Below are 20,446 nucleotides of genomic sequence, written 5' to 3'. Positions count from 1 at the left end.
GGTAACCTACCTAATAATGGGATGTCCCTGCAGTAGCCTGGCTAATGAGGGCATTTGTTTTAGGTATGGAACCTGACACCTGTGACCGATGATGATGATGTTGCCCATGGAGGAAGGCACAGTGGTTAGGCTTTATTCATTCCCACTCAGCACTGTCACTGTTGAAATGAGGCAATGTCCCACAGCCACAGTTGCTCATTACAGTGACAAATACACTGTGTCATACACAAATACTCTGTGCTCTATATATATATATATATATATATATATATATATATATATATATATATATATATATATATATATATATATATATATATATAGGTGTCATCATACAGGTGTCATGATGAAGAAATAATCAATGTTTTTTTATATATATATATATATATATATATATATATATATATATATATATATATATATATATATATATATAAACATTGATTATTTCTTCATCATGACACCTGTTAGTGGGTGGGATATATTTGGCAGCAACAGCAAGTGAACATTTTTTCCTCAAAGTTGATGTGTTTGAAGCAGAAAGAATGGGCAAGCGTAAGGATTTGGGTGAGTTTAATGAGAGCCAAATTGTAATGGCTAGACGACTGGGTCATAGCATCTCCAAAACTGCAGGATGTTCCCGGTCTGCAGTGGTCAATATCTATGTGAACCAGTGAAAGGTACATGTGAAGCCAAGGATCATTGATGCCCATTGGGAGTAAAGGCTGGCTCATGTCGTCCAATTCAACAGACAAGCTACTTTAGCTCAAATGGGTCAGGAATGTTTTGGCAGCAAAAGTAGACAGGTGGTCATAATATTATGCCTGATCAGTGGCCATAATGTTATGCCTTTGGTGTGTGTGTGTATATATATATATATATATATATATATATATATATATATATATATATATATATATATATATATATATATATATGTACTATACTGGCAAAAAGATTGTAAACCTCTGATCAATCACACCCATATGTGTTTGATGAACATCCAATTATAGATTGAGTCCCCACTCTGTTGTTATATTTGACTTCCATAAGATTGTTAGAATGGTCATGTACTGATGTAGTATAAAAAGGCCTGGTGGGAATTTAGCATTTTCAAAAATGTTTAGTTCTGTGCAGGCCACCTTAGTTCTTCCACACAAAATTGGCAAGAGCACAACTTTACAGACATCACTTTGTGCACAATTGAGGAATTGTCATGCTGGGCCTTTTAGTGTTAGTATAGAGAATGTTTAACATTACATCTTACACAGACTTTCTAAATAATTGTGGACAAAGCACATATGACTATGATTAATATGTTTTTCTATATTTTTGGCTGTATAGTGTATCGTATCTACGTATCTAATTTAATGCCTTATCAATTATTTAAAAAGTGTAATAAGCCTTTATAAACAGCAAGCCTGATGATAAGTTTTCTGAGTTTGCTGAATATTTTCTTTTTTGTGAACAATGGGTTTGAAAACTAGCCAGAGAATGATGAGACTGTGATCAACATTTTTCAGCATCATATACTTCATTATATTGAGTATGTAGAGTTTTTTTATGCAAGTACATTTTCAGGTCTATACTTTAGTACACATACTTCTACTTAAGTTTAGTTTCTCTGTATTTTCCCTCCCCCAAGGAGGCTGTTACTGCAGCCTACAATACATCTGTGAGTTTTATGATAGCCCTGCTAGGGTTCAGACTTGCACACACACACACACACACACACACACACACACACACACACATACACACAGAAGCTGTCAAGCTGTCTTTGATATGACTTCTGACATGAAACACTAACACAGGAAATGCAATATAATTCAGTCCCATACAAGATAACAGCACAGTCCAATGCAGTGCATGAATTACTTCACAGTTCAGTACACATAGTCAATATTGTGCATATTACAATCACAGTGAAAATTCAACACAAACAGCAGAGACAGTGTAAACAACAAGCAGCAGGGGGTAGCAGTTATCGGAGGAAATTTAATGTTCATACAGCAGTGGAAAGAAAGCTGTTTTTTTTCTCAGTGACTTAAAGGGCCTTCTAGATAGAACCACTAACTAGAAATAATGAAAGAAAAGTGATGTGGTCAGTCTATCTATCTATCTATCTATCTATCTATCTATCTATCTATCTATCTATCTATCTATCTATCTATCTATCTATCTATCTATCTATCTATCTATCTATCTATCTCGCTGTTTGACAGAGTGATTCAGCTGAAGATCATGTTGTTTTGGATGATTTCTTGTCAGTAACAAAAAAAATGCATTGGCTTATAGAAAAAAGATTCACCACGAGAAAAAATATTAAATTGTTTGAAGATACCCAGTCTCCCTTTTTAAAAGCTTTAGTGCACAATGCACTTGTATACACATGAGACTTGAAGACATACAAATTAAAATGTATTTTCAAATCAGTAGCTCATCATGAAACTTCAGTCTACACTTATACCATTGATCTGCTCCATATCTGTGCATGTAATTTCATAACAGTTGTTACTTTTGGTTTCTTGTTCTGTTATATTTGTCTGTGCATTCATATTCGTGTTATGTCTTTTTTTACACACAATGATTAATAAATAACAACCACACATTGTACATATCATATGCACAAGCTAAATCATATAAAAGGATTTGTTTTACGGAAACAAGGAGTGTCTGTTTGTATACTGGGTTGTATATGGTATTATGCACTGCTGAACACAAAAGGGTACATAACGGTCAAAAAAAATAAAGTGACATCAATAAAGAAACAATAAGGCTGCAAATAACGTCTGGCTTGTGTTTGTGTGTATGAGATTATGTGCCTGTGCATAAGAGAGGCATTTGTGTAACATGTACGTGTCCTCGCATGAGAATGGATTGTACGTTATTCATAGACACAGACATGCTAAAGACATAAAATAAAAAAAAATAAAATAAAAAACTAAGCAGATCACAGTACAGACTATCAATTATCAACTTGATACACTGCATATTACTGTGGTGAAAAGTTGCTGGTATTTGCTTTGCCTGTAATGCACTGATATACAGTGAGGAAAATAAGTATTTGAACACCCTGCTTTTTTGCAAGTTCTCCCACTTAGAAATCATGGAGGGGTCTGAAATTGTCATCGTAGGTGCATGTCCACTGTGAGAGACATAATCTAAAAGAAAAAATCCAGAAATCACAATATATAATTTTTAAACTATTTATTTGTATGATACAGCTGCAAATAAGTATTTGAACACCTGTCTATCAGCTAGAATTCTGACCCTCAAAGACCTGTTAGTCTGCCTTTAAAATGTCCACCTCCACTACATTTATTATCCTAAATTAGATGCACCTGTTTGAGGTCGTTAGCTGCATAAAGACACCTGTCCACCCCATACAATCAGTAAGAATCCAACTACTAACATGGCCAAGACCAAAGAGCTGTCCAAAGACACTAGAGACAAAATTGTACACCTCCACAAGGCTGGAAAGAGCTACGGGAAAATTGCCAAGCAGCTTGGCGAAAAAAGGTCCACTGTTGGAGCAATCATTAGAAAATGAAAGAAGCTAAACATGACTGTCAATCTCCCTCAGACTGGGGCTCCATGCAAGATCTCACCTCGTGGGGTCTCAATGATCCTAAGGAAGGTGAGAAATCAGCCCAGAACTACACGGGAGGAGCTGGTCAATGGCCTGAAAAGAGCTGGGACCACTGTTTCCAAGGTTACTGTTGGCAATAAGACGTCATGGTTTGAAATCATGCATGGCACGGAAGGTTCCCCTGTTAAAACCAGCACATGTCCAGGCACGTCTTAAGTTTGCCAATGACCATTTGGATGATCCAGAGAAGTCATGGGAGAAAGTAATGTGGTCAGATGAAACCAAAATAGAACTTTTGGGTCATAATGCCACTGAACGTGTTTGAAGGAAGAAGACTGATGAGTACCATCCCAAGAACACCATCCCTACTGTGAAGCATGGGGTGGTAGCATCATGCTTTGGGGGTGTTTTTTTTGCACATGGAACAGGGCGACTGCACTGTATTAAGGAGAGGATGACCGGGGCCATGTATTGCGAGATTTTGGGTAACAACCTCCTTCCCTCAGTTAGAGCATTGAAGATGGGTCGAGGCTGGGTCTTCCAACATGACAATGACCCGAAGCACACAGCCAGGATAACCAAGGAGTGGCTCTGTAAGAAGCATATCAAGGTTCTGGCGTGGCCTAGCCAGTCTCCAGACCTAAACCCAATAGAGAATCTTTGGAGGGAGCTCAAACTCCGTGTTTCTCAGCGACAGGCCAGAAACCTGACTGATCTAGAGAAGATCTGTGTGGAGGAGTGGGCCAAAATCCCTCCTTCAGTGTGTGCAAACCTGGTGAAAAACTACAGGAAACGTTTGACCTCTGTAATTGCAAACAAACAAATATTAACATTGACTTTCTCAGGTGTTCAAATACTTATTTGCAGCTGTATCATACAAATAAATAGTAAAAAAAAATCATACATTGTGATTTCTGGGTTTTTTTTTTTTAGATTATGTCTCTCACAGTGGACATGCACCTACGATGACAATTTCAGACCCCTGCATGATTTTTAAGTGGGAGAACTTGCAAAATAGCAGGGTGTTCAAATACTTTTTTTCCTCACTGTATATACTCTTGCAGCCCACTCTTGCTCCACAGAGCTGCTATGGCTTAAATATTGATACCAAGGATCACAGAAAAAAAAGGGCACACTTAGCCATCAGACACTGGAACCTGAACAGTGAATTATAATGTGATTTACAATATGTCTTTATTTAAATTAGCACGCTCACTGGGCTCAGTGCCATATGAAAGCTTGGCCAGCAGATGCTTGTGTGCAAAGCTGTTTGCTATTCAGCTCATAAACTGTTATTGCTGTGTTCAAGGTGTACGGAACAGTGTTATTTGAGCTATTAATATGCTTTTAAAAAAACTTAACTGTCTGTGATGTTGACAAATGGAAGAGTTTTAATTCTTTTAAGTATTTGTCACTTGTATTTGATTATGCATTTTGGCTTGGCGTTTAGGTTATGCCTTATTTATTGATTTGCTTTGCTTCTCAGTGAGTAGCAAAAGGAGGGGCAGGTAGGTGAACATATCAAATATTTCAGCTCTTTGCAGAAATAAGACACAGGGTGATCAATGTGAACACAAATTCTATGTCTTTTTCACACAATTTTATTTAATTTTTTCTCACTCAATACTCAAGAGGAACACAACAAACTATATGTAAGGCACAGCCAAATTAAGAAAAATAAATGAGTAGAAGATTTCCAATAAATTGTAATGTCAGTGTTTAGGATTCTTTTTTTTTTCAAGAATTTAAATAGACTCACATGTAATAAGTGTAGTGACTCTATCAGTATTTGTGCCACTTGTGAATCCTGAATGTCAAGGATTTATATAACATATAGGTTTAAGCCAGTTGCACAATTTAAAATTACCTTATAATTCTGTTTTTCAGAACATGAAATTCAGAAATGTACAATTTACATAATAAATGTGTATATGATCTACTTTACAGTTTTTCTCAGTTGCTTTGGAGCAACTTTTGGTTTCTCAAATCAGAAATGAAATTCTTAAAACTACTTGTTCAACCTCCACATCATTTAGTCAATTGTGCTCATTGTGCTCATTGTGACATTTATTGTTGCTTTGATCAAATTGTGAATGCTTTTGTACATTTATTTAATCTATTGTGTACAATTGTTTGCTGTTTCCTACATTATTAGTTGTTTACAGTATGTTATGTTGATCCAAATATATTATACTGGTTTCACCTGAATAGTCTTAACCCCCAGAACATCAAGTAATTGAATGCAAAATGGTTAAACCGGTTGTCATCATCTGTCATCTAAAATTTCTACTAAACGTTTATTTGTAAATTTGACTTGATTTTGAATGTCACTAATGAGGGCGAGTGAACGGCATCAGATCAACTAATAATCAACTAGTTCTCTAAAACAGGTCAAAGGTGAATCTTGTGAACCTTTAATTAGAGAGTGTATACAGACAGCAAAACACAGAATTGAAAATTCTGAAAATTGATGAACAACTAAGAAACAAACGAACACTTGTATAGTACAGTAAAAGTGTAAATCCTGTCTGGTCTCTTGCAATCAATATAAATCAAATATGTAATTAAATAAATGAAATTGTTCTGCTGAAATTCATAGATGCCAAACAATAAAAAGTCAAAATTTGCGCATTTACAAACATTGTGATCCAAACAGTTTATATCAGGAAATCCTGAAACTGTGCACCATCATACTGACAAAATTTCTAAACATTTTGATGATTTTGTTTGCCAGCAATGACAATTCTGATGGGAATGGCATGTTCATTGACACAAATACTAACTTTTGAGCGATGAACTAAGGATTTTGAGAAAAATACAGGCTTTTGCAAGAAATCCAATATTTTGTGCTGTTTGCAAAAAAACATGTTTCGAGAATACACTTACTGGTTTGCAAATATTAAGGATCATTCGAGAAATGTTCCAATGCAGCTGAGAAAAACTGTAACATTTACTTGATTAGAGAATTTGTTTTTTAATGTAAAATAAAAAAAAATGAAACTCAGAAAAAATATATTTTCTTTAAACTCATCCAAATCACAATATGAGGTCATAAGATGACTCTCATAGTGCACAAAATACAGGACTATATAATGATTTGTAATGAATGAGAGTTTGAAGGTTTGCTGTGAGATCTGGCTTCGAAAGATTCGAGCGGAACTTTAAATAAATATTTTTTGGTGGTGTCTCAGACTGTTGGTATAAAAAAAACTAAAGCCTAGAGCCAAAGGTATACATACTAGAATTGCTAATTTATTACCATTTTAAGGTTAGACATGCTGTATGATAGGACTATTAACTTACTGCTGACTTTTTTAAAACACAGATTACAATGCAACTGCATCTATTACTTTTTGCCTGTTAAGTGTTTTTATCCAATGAAGTTCCATACTCCACTGGTTCTCATTAATTTTGTGTTTTAAAAATGAAGATTGGATTTCACAATTCTGTTTTTCCCCCTCTCTGCTATAATTATTCTACCCCAATCTTCATATCTCTGGGCAAGAGACATAGACTGCAGTGAACATCATTTGGCTTTTGGTCATTGCTACTTTTGTTGTCATTCTTAGCATGTTTATAACTTTATTTATACAGACAGGTATCAAACAGACAGAATAACATCTCTATGCATGTAACCCTGGTTCCCTGAGGGAACGAGATGCTGCTTCAACAACGCTTTGGGAATGCTGCCGCGTTGTCCACACTCTGAATCACATGTGTAATCGGTCCAATGGAAAGCACGGTGTCACTGGCGGGGTGATGTTATAACCAGGAAGCTATAAAACACACATGAAGTGAAAGGAGAAGGAAGGGATGCAGGCAGTGTGGCATGGAGACGCAGAATCTCATTCCCTTAGGGAAATGTTCCCTTTTAGGAACTCGAGCTGTGTCAACAATGCTTTGCAAATGGGAGTCCAATCACGCCAGACTGACCAGTCCCTGCCTAGTGTGAATAGGCACAGCTAGGTCGAAGGACTGAGGGGCCAGGAGTGGCACTAAAGTCAAGGCTAAAAAACCTGACAAGGTCAGCGGGTTGGACCAGCCCGCAGTGTTGCAGATGTCTTGGAAAGAAACTCCAGAGAGCCAAGCCTTAGAGGCTGCCACTCTCTGGGTCTAGTGAGCTTTAAACCCAAAAGGAGCGGGACGACCAGAGAACTCATAGGAGGATAAAATAGCAGTCCACCGTGGGGCCACCGGATAAAGATGGACTTCATCTCGGGGAACTCTCTCCAGAACTCCAGGGGAAAGGCATACAGGAGTGGCCTCTGGGGCTGAGGGTGACATGGAGAACCAGAGGGGACAGTGTGTTGTCCATTCGAGTTGCAAGCAGGTCCACCTGAGCTCTGTAAAATTTCCTGCAAATTTGCTCCACCATCTCAGTTTGGAGTTGCCATTCCCCATCTGTTTCCTCATTTAAGTGACCTGGGATATACGCTGCCCTCAAGGAGCGCAGCTTCCCCTGGGCCCACAAGAGGATCTCATGTGCCAGCTTGTATATGAGGCAAGATCACAGCCTTTTAGGTTTGAAAGGAAATGCTTCAATGCTGGAAGCATTGCCAGCATCTCCAGGCAATTGATATGCGATGTGTGATGGAGCCTTCCCCAGAGACCTCATGCGTAGCGGCTATGTAGGACTGCAGCCCATAAGGGTTGCATCTATCTTAAACATTACACATCAACCAGGAACTGAGACAGGCCCCCTTGGGCTCTGAGCCACCACTGAAGGGGTCTCATGTGCAGGAGGCAATAAGAAATCACATTGGATGCTGCTGCCCTCAGACCCAGCAGTCTTAAAGCTGCTTCACAGTGAATGACTGGCCTTCCCTCACTCTTTTGATGGCCAGACATGTCTAGCAGAACCTCCAAGCTGGTAGATAGTCTCCTAAGAAGCACTGAAAGCCCTGAAGCACACCCTGAAGCACTGAAAATGTCGGAGTAAACAGACCAGCTCCCTCAAGGCACCACGGTGAGGTGGGAACCATACACTAAGGTGGAAAATGCCCCTTCCTGGGGGAGTCCCCAGATGGTCCTGTATTACGATTTTGACGTCACGCTGGCAGTGATGCTGTGCTTTTCATTAGACTAATTACACACGTGATTCAGAGTGTGGACAACGCGGAAGCACTTCCAAAGCGTTGTTGACACAGGTTGAGTTCCTGAAAGGGAACATTGAACATTTTATTATTGTATTACAATGTTATTTGCATTGTCCTGTAATGACTTTACATTTGAACTAATGGTCAATGCAGCAAGAGCCTGTCTTCGCTAAAACAATTACACACCTCCACGTGTTACGCTGTTCTGAAAACATGATATACTAAATGTCCAAATGTATTGATACCTGACCATCAACGCCACATAATCTATTACAAATTTTACAAATCTATTGCATCTATTACAAAGCAATTGTAAAAGCTTCCCAGAAGTGTGGCAATTATTATGAAAGATTGACCAACTCCATAGTTGGAATTGGGTGGTCAACAAGTACATGTTGGTGTGATAGTCAGGTGTCCACACTACTTCTGACTGTATACTGTATTTTTGACTATGTTATCATGAAAATGTCCCAGTGAAACACCCATAGTGCTAAAAGTGCAAGGAACTAAAAAAACCAAAGCAAAAACCAGAAATAAATACAGTAGCACCACTGTATTCATTTCCAAGTCCACCATCGGAGCTCTGAAATCAAGTTTAGTCATAAAACAATACAATGGACATACCTAAACCATGCACAATAAAGGGTATTAATTAAGATAATAACAACAGTGCAATATTAAGCACAATAAGGGTTACTTGAACACTTGTGATACTACGAGAGTTGATCTGAAAGCCAAGTCTGTGCTATTAAGTGGCTGTGTAGCATATACATCATGGATACTCTGGACAAAGGAATGATTAATGTCCTAGTCGGGACTGCACACGATTTCATCACGATACTCAGAGCGGTACGCTAGTTAAATTATGCATGCTAACTTTATTTCTGGAATTGTCTATAAAAGTTTCATTTTATTTTGGATAATGGTCAATCATGCTCATTGTAACAATTGATAGTTTTGTTGGTTTTATGTATTTGTTTGTTTGTAAAATAACAGGAGGACTAATATAGATTCTGAACAAAGTTGATCACATATTGATCGGAGTCTTCTAAATCGAAATGCATTGTTAAGGATTGAATCGTTGCAGTAGGAAAACGTATCGTGTAATCTGTAAGCCTGAGGTCTGCACCCCCTAACCGCGCGCGCGCGTGCGTGCGTGTGTGTGTGTGTGTGCATCTTGTATACGGGAAATCGACTCTCTTTAGGACCCGTCTATGATTCGTTTGGTTTTCTCAGTGTAGTTTCTCCTACTAGAGAGGGGGGAAAAAAGATCATTGAAAGTGATCATAATGTGAAATCGCGATCCGGCTCCAGTCGCTCCACTGCAGAATCCCGTAAATTGAACGAGGCACGTTTGGCATAGATTCGCTCGCCCGCAGAGTCACGCTGAGGGTGAATTTCCATTAACGCACGTTATCGTGCCACGCGCGCGCTTCGGCCGTTCTTTGGCGTGCACGCGCGCGCGCACAGTGTGAACGGAGCCGCGGCGTGTCAGCCTGACGGAACTTTCACGTTTCCAAGGCACCATAGAGAGAGATTTTTATATAAGCAGTGTTACAGAACCGCTTGTTCTCCTAAACACGGGAAGGACTCCAGGCGTATCAGGTTGGTTATTTAAAAAAAAGAAAAACAACAAACAAACAAAACATCCAGATGTTCAATTATTGATAGACGCCCGTCAACCTTTAAAGTAAATTGCACGTTGCACATAAATAACGGCTTGATCTCGAGCTGGAGTATTAACCATTAGTTTTAGCCATTTTATTATTATTATTATTATTATTATTATTATTATTATTATTATTATTATTATTATTAATATTATTATTATTCAGTGGATGGATGTTCACGTGGCACTGAATACCAAGCGAGTGCTTTTGTTACCTTGGTGATGTTATCTTGAACATGTATTGCATAGAAACGGTTTGCGTTTCAGTAAGTTGTTCAGGGCGCAGCAAATTGTGCATCGCAGTTCCTTCTCGTGCATGCGTTCTACAGTATTACCTTTATCACGACATCTGCAACGCGCTCGTTTTTGTCTGTTAGGTCTTTTTTTCATGCATTCAACTGGTTTTCTGTGTAGGTGTGAAGATATGAGGGAGAAGCTGTTTACGTTTCACCACTTGGTGCTTGGCGTCTCCTTAACGATCCTTTGGGGCACAAGGTAAGAATAGAAATCACCTCCACTTTTTTATTTATTTTTTTGCTATGCTCCTTGTATTATTTCAGTAGAACGTTGAGATGTACTTATGTAACCCCCTTTGAGCTGTCACGAGCGGGGTTTTAAGTCTCTCCCATGCGTGAAATCACACCTTTCCAGCTTCAGCTCCTTCTGTGCGTAACCGGCGCGCGCCACAAATTACTGTTGTGCTCCACTGTTCTAACACGAACAAGGTGTTATGTTTTTGTTTTTTGTTGTTGTCTTTTTGTTGTTGTTGTTGTTGTTGTTTTTGTTGTTGTTGGTCACAAAAAGCCCAGCCTTGCATCACTGGGTATTAAATATCTTTGGAGCGCCTCATTCAGTCATTACGTATTTGTAAAATTCCTCTAGGTGGAGGTGTGTAACAGTTTGTTTTAGCAAAGAGAGGCACAGACTTTGACACACTGAGTATTAATTATAAAGTCAATAAGAAAAAATGCAATTAAATAATACTTGCCATTTCTTTCCATCAACATTGCCGAATTAAACCTCAAATACACAGTTGAGGGCAGAAAAGGTGCGGAATGTCCAATTTGGCAAAATATTATGCTTTTATTGTTTGGAAATCGTTGTTTTTTAGAAATTAGAAAGAATGAAACAAATACAAAAAGAACAATGTATGGAATTCATTTTGTCTTTGATTTCTATAATATATTTTTTATGAAAAAGTCGGTGGTGTTTCATTCAAAACTGTTGTAAAATACATAATATTGAATTTGATATAAAACGTTTAAACAGTATTCTGATTTTTCCATTGCATACAAGAAGACTATATGAGTCAATTTCCCTGTTTCTAGCTTTTTTCCTGCAGCAAAAATAAATGAGAAAATGGTGGCACAGGTGGTCTTGAGAAGGCATTTGTTTAATTCTGGCTAATTTCCTGACCAATGATTTGTTGTTTAGACTATTACAATTGAGATATTTAGCCATTTTGGGCTTAGCCGTTCTGTGTTTTGTTTGTTTGCTTGTTTTTGTTTTGTCCAGGAGTGTATTATAGGAAGCCGCATATGACAACACAAGTCTTGACAGCAGTGTCAGTCAGCTTGAAGTGTCACTGGTTAATGTATTCAGCTTCAGCTGCATGATTTAACAATGCATTTCAGGTCAAACAAATCATTGCAAATCAATCAGATTTTTAAAGTCTAAAATCTAAAGTTTTTCCTTGCACAATTAACTAAACTAAAAGCAGGCCAGCTGGAAAGAAAAACATTCGAAATGGCAACACCGTGCTTTTCAAGTGATCGAATTCAGTCCAATCTGGTGCTTGCCATCCTAGTATTTGAATGTCCACTACTTTATGTGCTATTGATTGGCTCAGTAATGTATGGGTTATAGTTGAGTTGGGAGTCAGAGAGGCAGGTCACTAATAAGCAGGGGTGAACTAATAAGCATGGATGTAGGTAAAATGACCGAATCCATCAGTGCCCAGGCGCCAGATATAAAACACTGAACTAGATGTGAATTGGTGTCCCTCTGTAGAGCTTTATTCATGTTAAGTAGACCCTGTACCAAATGATCTAAAGCTTTAAAGCCCTATTCTAAAAAGCACATTTTAGAAATGTTCTCACGCTGTGGCCCTGGTGTGCAACTGATCATGGGCTTAAGGGTGTACAAGTGAGCATTTGGAACCTTATGAATGCTTTAGACTGCAGAATGAGGTTTTATTTTGTCAGCATGAAAGTTTCCATACATCATCATACACTTTTAAACACTACCGACTGTTTTTATAAGCAGTCTGTATGTGTGAGGAATAATTTGACTGCTTTGCATTTACAAGCCCAGTTAAATATGAAATCCTGTGTTTCATTTTTAAGCAAAGTAATTAATGATAATTTCATCAAAGCCATCAATTAGTAACAAGGCCACAAGTGATGTACTGTGGTGCACCCAGATGTATGCAGTAGCTCCATATATAAAAAGATTTTGGTAGACAAAACTGCTCATACGTATAACAAATTAAATAAAAGATGATTTATACTTATTAAACGAAACGCTTTAAAAGGACTATAACTTTGAATAGGTTTTTCTTTACTGCTGGTTTTATCGTTGCTACATTCGTCTGGTTATTTTCAGTTTTTGTGTGATTTGCTGGCTGTCATCAGAAGTTTAGTGCCCGAAGGTATCAAAGGATACAGCTGTATACTATGTCATTTTGGAGCATATCAATAAAGGACTAGGATATGCCAGACAGAATCATATGCCTGCCTACATTTATAAACAATACTAAATCAGTGGAGATGTGCCAACATTGGGTAGTTTGGTCATCGCATTTAAGATTGGTAGCCCCTAGCTTTTCTGCTTTTCTGCTTTCCCAGCAAACGCAACAGTCATATCAAGTGTAAATAAAAATTTCCTGGTAAAAGAAGGAATTTCGCTGAAGAGGAAAGGTCACAGGAATTTAAAAGACATATTTCCTTATGATAGCAAATTAGCATTATAGCTAAGCTTGTTAATTTGCAAAACTTCTCTTAGGTGTTCCAAGAGTACTGTATCTAAGACGTAAGAGCTGTGGTCTACTGTTAATTTGTGTTATTCTGGTAAAATTATTATTTTTCTATTTCTGGATTTTCTTATTAGCAATGTTGCCATCTAAGTCAGGGATTCTGGTGGTGAACAATTGGACCCTTGCAGTAAGCAATCTTTCTAATAAGGATACATAAATCTTGCTTTATAGTTTCATATATTATGCTGAGGCCAGTGCTGATGCTGATGTTTTTGGCAAACACTGGGTACCGAGTATCTACTTAGTAAAAATGATGGCTTTGCAAGACTCTGAAAAAAACAGAGCAACATAAAAGCATTATGCTTTTAGTTGTAACTTGTGTTTTCATATGTGATTGTGTTAGCCAGCATAACTGACCTAGCCTAAAATTTGTCAGTGGATGTTTTAATCTTACACCATCCAGCATTTCCGGACAGTGATAGCCTTGGCATTGATAATCAGTGTCAGGTTGTATATAACTCACTCACATAGTCATAAATAACAGTAATTTTATACAGGGTTTTTTTTGTTGTTTTTTTACGGTGGGATGTATCTAAGGCACTTATCTAGACTTATTTTTCTAATGCGATAGCAATGATGGTTCTGTACATAAACACTGTAGATCCCTTCTACTTGTTTGGCTTGGAAAGAAGTGTACTTCTGGACTACTCCGTGGACAATTCTGTATGTTCTATTTCATGTGTTGCTGATGTCAAGTGCAAAGACCTGATCACTTAATGACGTTAATATAGCAATAAGAGAGCTGAGAAAAAAACTATTGTAACCTTGCATCTTACAAAAAATATTTATAATGGGCTTCTGTAAAAACAACAGCAAAGAGTTTACATACTAGACCACTTCATAGCCTCTTTTAGAAGTATAAACACAGAACAGTAATTTTCACACATAATAGAATTACACCATCAGCCAATAATATAACATCAGTGTCTCCAAAACAGCAGGGCTTGTATTGTGGTATGTAAGTACAGTAAGTACCAAAAGTGGACCAAGGAGGGACAATTGGTGAACCAATGACAGAGTCTTGGGTGCCCAAGGCTCATTTATGCATGTGGGCTTGCTGTGTATAGGGCTGCCTAGCCACATGCTGACCCCGTTTACTGCCAAAAGCATCTACAATAGCCATGTGACCATTATAACAATAGTCCATTCTAACATGGATCATTGAAGAAGAAGATAACCTGGTCTGAGTAATCCAGTTTTCTTTGACATCATATAGACAGCTGTGTGTGTGTGTGTGTGTGTGTGTGTGTGTGTGTGTGTGTGTGTGTGTGTGTGTGTGTGTGTGTGTGTGTTGCTTACCTGGGAATGAGATGGAACTAGGATGCACTTTGGGAAGAAGGCATGCAGTGGGGGCAGTGTGATTCTCTAAACAGTGTTCTGCTGGGAGTCTTTGGGCCCTGGCATGCATGTGGTTGTTAATTAAACACATACCACCTACCTTAAGATTTTTGTAGACCAACTACACCTCATAATTGCAAAAAAATAATGTAATTTGCAGTACAGTACAGTGTTTCTGCCACATTGCACAAATTGTCAGGGATCGTTTGATGAACCTGACGAAACAGCTGGTGTTGACTTCTGGTTTTAAATTATTTGGGTTTTGAATTTGAATGTCTCACAACATACAGGATTAAAATTATCTGCTTGTAGAGTCTTGCTGCCAGATACCACAGCACACCTTCAGAGGTCTTGTGGAGTATATGCCTCGAAAGGTCAGAGCATTTTGACAGCATAAAGGGACCCCCAAAATATTAGGTAGGTGGATTTTATACCATGGCTTACTGGTGTACACAACCTATTAATGGGTTGACTCCATTTATGGCTGTGACCTGCGGTTGGGTTTTTGCAGATTATGTGAGTAGTGGGTGAGCAAATCACCTGGCCAGGTGAAAAGCACATTTTATATTCTGGGTATTAGATCAGTATTTATTTATTGCTTAGTGGACCAGTAGGTTTAACAACCAGGAAAAAAAATAACATTTAACTCTGACTTTGTATGTGGTATGTAGTCTGCAACACACAGTGAAGCTGTTATTATAATGCATGCTTCAAAATGATCATACTGTATATCGATCATACTAAATACTTAGTTTTTCCCTTAGTTCATGCTAATGCATGAATGCTTAGCTAGCATTGTGACATGTTCTTATGCTGTTTTAGCTACTATTTTTTAGTCCAGTCAGTTTCCAGGCATCCAGAATATGGGACTGGACAAGCACTCTGAAGCTTTCACTTACCCGGTGGGTGAGCTAATAAATACAGTATACTTGTTCACAACTAGAAAGTAGTGGAATTCTCATTATACACTGACAGTTTGGTTCTTTTCCCCAGCTCTAGTGTGCAGTGACCTTTTTCATTAGAAATCACTCCAAAAATTCATGCATCATTATTATGTGCATCATTTTTAAACAAACCAATTTTGCTTCAGGAAATAATTTAATAATAAGTTTTTCATTATGAGGTTGTATTTAAATGTTTGAAACGCAAGCAAGTTCCCACTAGCAAAAACCACATTGCAATCTTTTGGGATGGCTAATGCACTGGGTCAGGTGGCAAATGCCTTTAGCTTGTGATATCAGAGCAGTTGGAGTGATGTGGAGTGGCTGCTCCAGGACACGCTCTAATCACTGAGAAAAATCACTTTGTGCTCTGAATACACACTTCGCTTCCGCTTCACTTCACACACATCACTTAATTATTATTAGAACATTCTAGCAGAACATAAATAGGTTTACTGATAATGTAAGAATAAAATAGGAATGGAATTTGTTTTTTCCGAAACTTAATGTGACTATGCATCAGGATGGTTAGTGCATTGGTCTGTGATGAAAGGTATCTGTGCTCCCCTGTGTTGTCAGAAGGTGAGGTAAGGCCCAAAAACTCTTTGTTCCATGCCTTGAAATTTGATGTGACAATCTTGCCTGGAGCCCCATGGGTAGAAGTTGTATGAACATTTCATACCTTACCAACAATACCTCATGTAGTTGTTATACTGGAGGATCTACTAATTAAAGTAGAGATTTATGTATAATTGTCTAGATAATGCATCATACAACTGAAACTAACTAAATGTATGACATGAAAACTGCCTGTGAGCTTTAGCAATTATTGCTAACAATTCATTCATATTTTGTTAATTAATTGAATTTGATTTCCTAAAACTCAGAGATAGAAGTGAAGTAGGTTGTTACAACATTAAACTTTTGAGAAATCCTTAGAGTCAATGAGAGTCCTTTAGATAATGAAAATGGCCTGTATATTGTACGAAAGAACATTTACACAGCAAACTATTATTCCAGTCAGTATTTTTTAAAGGACGATATGCATGTATGCAAATGATCACCAATATTCTTTTCTCATGCAGGTCAGTAAGTGCAGACACCTCAACCGATGCCTTCAAAAACAACATCACCCTCTTTACACGCATCTTGGACAGACTTCTGGATGGCTACGATAACCGGCTCAGGCCTGGACTAGGAGGTAAGATCTGATACTTATTTTCTACATGGCATGTCCAACTGCTGACTCTGAGTTTAGCTGTCACAGAAGCTTTTAAACATTTTGCTGTTTGTCATTTCAGTGCTTTAAACCAGGCCTTTAATTAAATTGACAAACACTCCTAAAAGTTCTCAACTTCTTTTCCTCGGCTTTTAAAGCCTGTGAATAATTTATAGCCTTCAAAGATAGATGTCCAGTGCTTAGTCAAGTGTTTCCTCAGCATAATGAACACGCTACACCATTCCTGCACATTCCTGCAGACCTAGTTAGTTTCACAGATGAAAATGACCACAGTTCAAAAATGAGTCATGTTTAGGTTTGCTGTATAAGCTCTATCCTGTATAGCTCAGCAAACAACAGGCTTTAAATATTTACTTTGGAAAACTAGCCTATATCCCACCCCCAATAGCAATCGATAAATTCTGGTTTTCCCTCTGCCATGTATACTTTGACACGCAAATATGTAAACTTAGGTCAGTGGTAACTTTATTGGTGCTTTATTTAAAAAACACACATAAACTGACTTCCTACAGTAGCTTTTACTGTTCTGCACTAGATCTCACTTTTTTCTGGAAAGAGGTAGGCCTTTAGCCCATATCCATAATACATTTTCCACCTGCTTTTATAACAGTTCAGGCAAATAGAAAACAGAGGCTATAAAAACTGTAGAAGAATTATGCCTAAATTTATGCCTAAAACCTTGTAAAATCCTCTACCGTTCTCTACATGGGAGATTTCTAATGAATAGCCTACACATTTTTGAGTGGTTAGATCTACTGAAGCAATATTATTTATTAATTCTGTTTTGAGTCGAGTGCTTAGCAAATTTCTCTTAAAAAATATCTGCTACAGATACAAATGTGAAACTGTGAAATATATATCAGTTTGTCAAGTTGTGTGTAATAATATTTTTCATGGCTGCATGCCACTGTGTATGATGTAACATTTTTTGTTACATTCAGAGACAGTGTCATGCCGAATGACTGTTTTGGTTACTCAAGCACCATTCTTCATTTTTCATATATTCCACTGCTTGTCCAAATAATGTGCTTTTGGTAGTACATTTATTTCCTGTTATTAGTAGGCGTAAAGGGAGATTTTAGCAGTCAAAAGGGCCATGACCAATTGATTAAATAACAAATTTGGTAACATCAAATACTATTATATTATTAATTACCCTTCACAAATCTTTTTACTTTTTTTCTTGCCTGGGTGCCAGAGTGTCAGTATGCTCGTGTGCAGTGTTATCTGCATTCAAGCTGTCTGCCTGTCATATCTTACTGAAGCTGGATCCAATGAGCAGTTGTCATTAGTCATGACTGGATTAGCGAATTCATAGGGGATCCAATCACAGTTTGCAGGAATGTACACTATTCTATCCTACACTGTCCCCAACATTGCCTCCCATTTAAAGGTACATTATATGGACAAAAGTATTGGGACACCTGACTTTACCAGCCATATGATTCTTCATCAAACTGTTACCACAAACATGGACCACACAATTGCATAGGATGTTTTTGGATGTGGTTGGCGTAAAATTTGCATCTATTCTTGAAAATGTTTAAAAGAAATCTTAGTGTTTTAAATCACGTAAATCATCAGGAAACCAAATAGAACTTTTGCTATATTTCCAAATTGACAGTTTTAATTGCTGGATATGTGCATCAGGGTGGATTTTAGTACTTGGCGCATCAGTAAAACAAATGTTTAGTGATTAAAAAGAATTTTTCGGTGGATGTATTTATTTTTTTTTTATATCTAGGTAAAGAAAGGACGTCGTGATTAATTGGGTGTTGCGTTGAAGGTTTTAATTAATTCTCTTTTATATTTATTTATTTATATTTTTTATACAAATGGTTAAACAGAAATGCACGCTGCATTAATCACACGTTAAATGAAATTTGAAACATTAAAATGAATTTACGTTAACGCTTTATTAACACATTAATTTCGACAGCATGATATACATATCCGCGAATATTAGATGCACCCCCGCAGCCCATATGGTACCTTAGTAAATTCATCTAGGCATTATGTCACTTTAATACAATAATGGGTTTTAAACATTTTTATGAAATTTGTTAGTGAAAACATAGAAATGTCATTCCCAACATTCCTGAACATTTGGTCCTGCTGCGGATTTCCGCGAATTTTAAGATAATCCGCAACTTGCTGTTAATTAGGTTCCAAATGAGAACCCACAAATTTTACAAGCCACAAGCTCCAAAATGCAAATTATCGGGGTTCACTATATATATATATATATATATATATATATATATATATATATATATATATATATATATATATATATATAATATCATATAAAATGTCACATTTTGTCATAGAATCAAACACAAAATTGTTTAACTATTCCAGTAATGCGTTATATTGTATTTTTATACCTAAAGATGGTTGTAAATGTAGGCCAACAGGTTAACAGTATAAATAGTAATAGAATAATAAAGTAGGTTTAATAATACTATAACTATATTAGCACTGTAACTGCACTGTAATCACTAATACATTTTATAATATCCCAATTGTTCTGGTTAAATCGAGGCTTCATACTTTATTGAAATTAAAATTAAAATTCTTAATTTATTCAATATCATATTGGGCTGAATTGAGGCACATCTGTTGTGATTAATATAACCCTGTTGTCTGGCAGGAAGTATATGAGCTACAGGCAATTTGTTCCTGCCAAAATAATCACCCTTTCCTCATCTTATACAAACATAACAAGGGCCGATAAAAGCTTTCCTTGACAATCAGCATTAGTGTGTTCATCGAAGGATCATTTCAGTTCTTCTAGGATCTGTTCAAAGAATTTCTTTTTCATTTTATATTTGCTGTTTAGTTTTGCTTCACTTTTATATGATGTATATTGTCCATAAACAGTGTAAGCAGTGACAAAAATTTATTTTCATTGTTTTGACATGAAGGTTTATTATTAGAAAGCTGTATATAATTTTTAAAACACTGCCTGGCAGGTGAATTCCAAATGCATTTAAATCATTGATTTCCACTGTTCTACAAACTGACAGCCAGCCAACAAACCCAACCCCCCTACCCTGCCTAATATGTTAAACAATTAATATTTAATGAAACAGTTATAATGAATCATTACTAAAAGATGTCTACAAATAGTTCAACAATGGTTACATAAATTATTTTTTCATCCTTATAGTGTAGTTGAAGCATATGTTATTTTAAAAGTGTTTTCTGGAAGTCTAAAAAATATCAAATGCTGCAGCATATTTAGTTCCTGCATTTGCCTCTGGTTATTATTTTGATGATGCAATGATCTACTGATATATATATATATATATATATATATATATATATATATATATATATATATATATATATATATATATATATATATATGTATGTATGTGTATTTCCTGCAAAAACCTTTTGCATCACCTGTACTGATTGTGTATATAGGTTGTACAAAGGCTGATGTGATTATGTTTCTATTTTGCAGGTAATTAAAAAGATTCTTCAGAATGATTGTTTAAATAGAATTTTTATCCTGACTTCACAAACAT

The 20,446-nt window shown here is 36.8% G+C and overlaps 1 protein-coding gene across 2 annotated transcripts in view; it reads left to right on the top strand.

Moving 5' to 3' along the window:
• Nucleotides 1–9,867: 9,867 nt before the first annotated feature.
• Nucleotides 9,868–20,446, top strand: part of gabra2b (gamma-aminobutyric acid type A receptor subunit alpha2b) — a 51,509-nt gene continuing 40,930 nt past the window's right edge. The window contains exons 1-4 of one of the 2 annotated variants that reach the window (XM_083561610.1): nt 9,932–10,293; nt 10,772–10,852; nt 15,042–15,146; nt 16,756–16,871. Coding sequence is in view for 1 of the 2 variants with exons in the window: in XM_083561609.1 (XP_083417735.1) it covers nt 10,782–10,852; nt 16,756–16,871 (187 nt within the window). In the remaining variant the exon portion in view is untranslated. Of the gene's footprint in view, nt 10,294–10,771; nt 10,853–15,041; nt 15,147–16,755; nt 16,872–20,446 lie in introns of both variants that reach the window. The other variant, XM_083561609.1, reaches the window with a different exon arrangement.

This window comes from Silurus aristotelis (assembly GCF_946808225.1).
Source record: "Silurus aristotelis genome assembly, chromosome: 14".
Classification (NCBI taxonomy): Eukaryota; Metazoa; Chordata; class Actinopteri; order Siluriformes; family Siluridae; genus Silurus; species Silurus aristotelis.
This window is presented reverse-complemented; position numbering and strand designations above follow the sequence as displayed.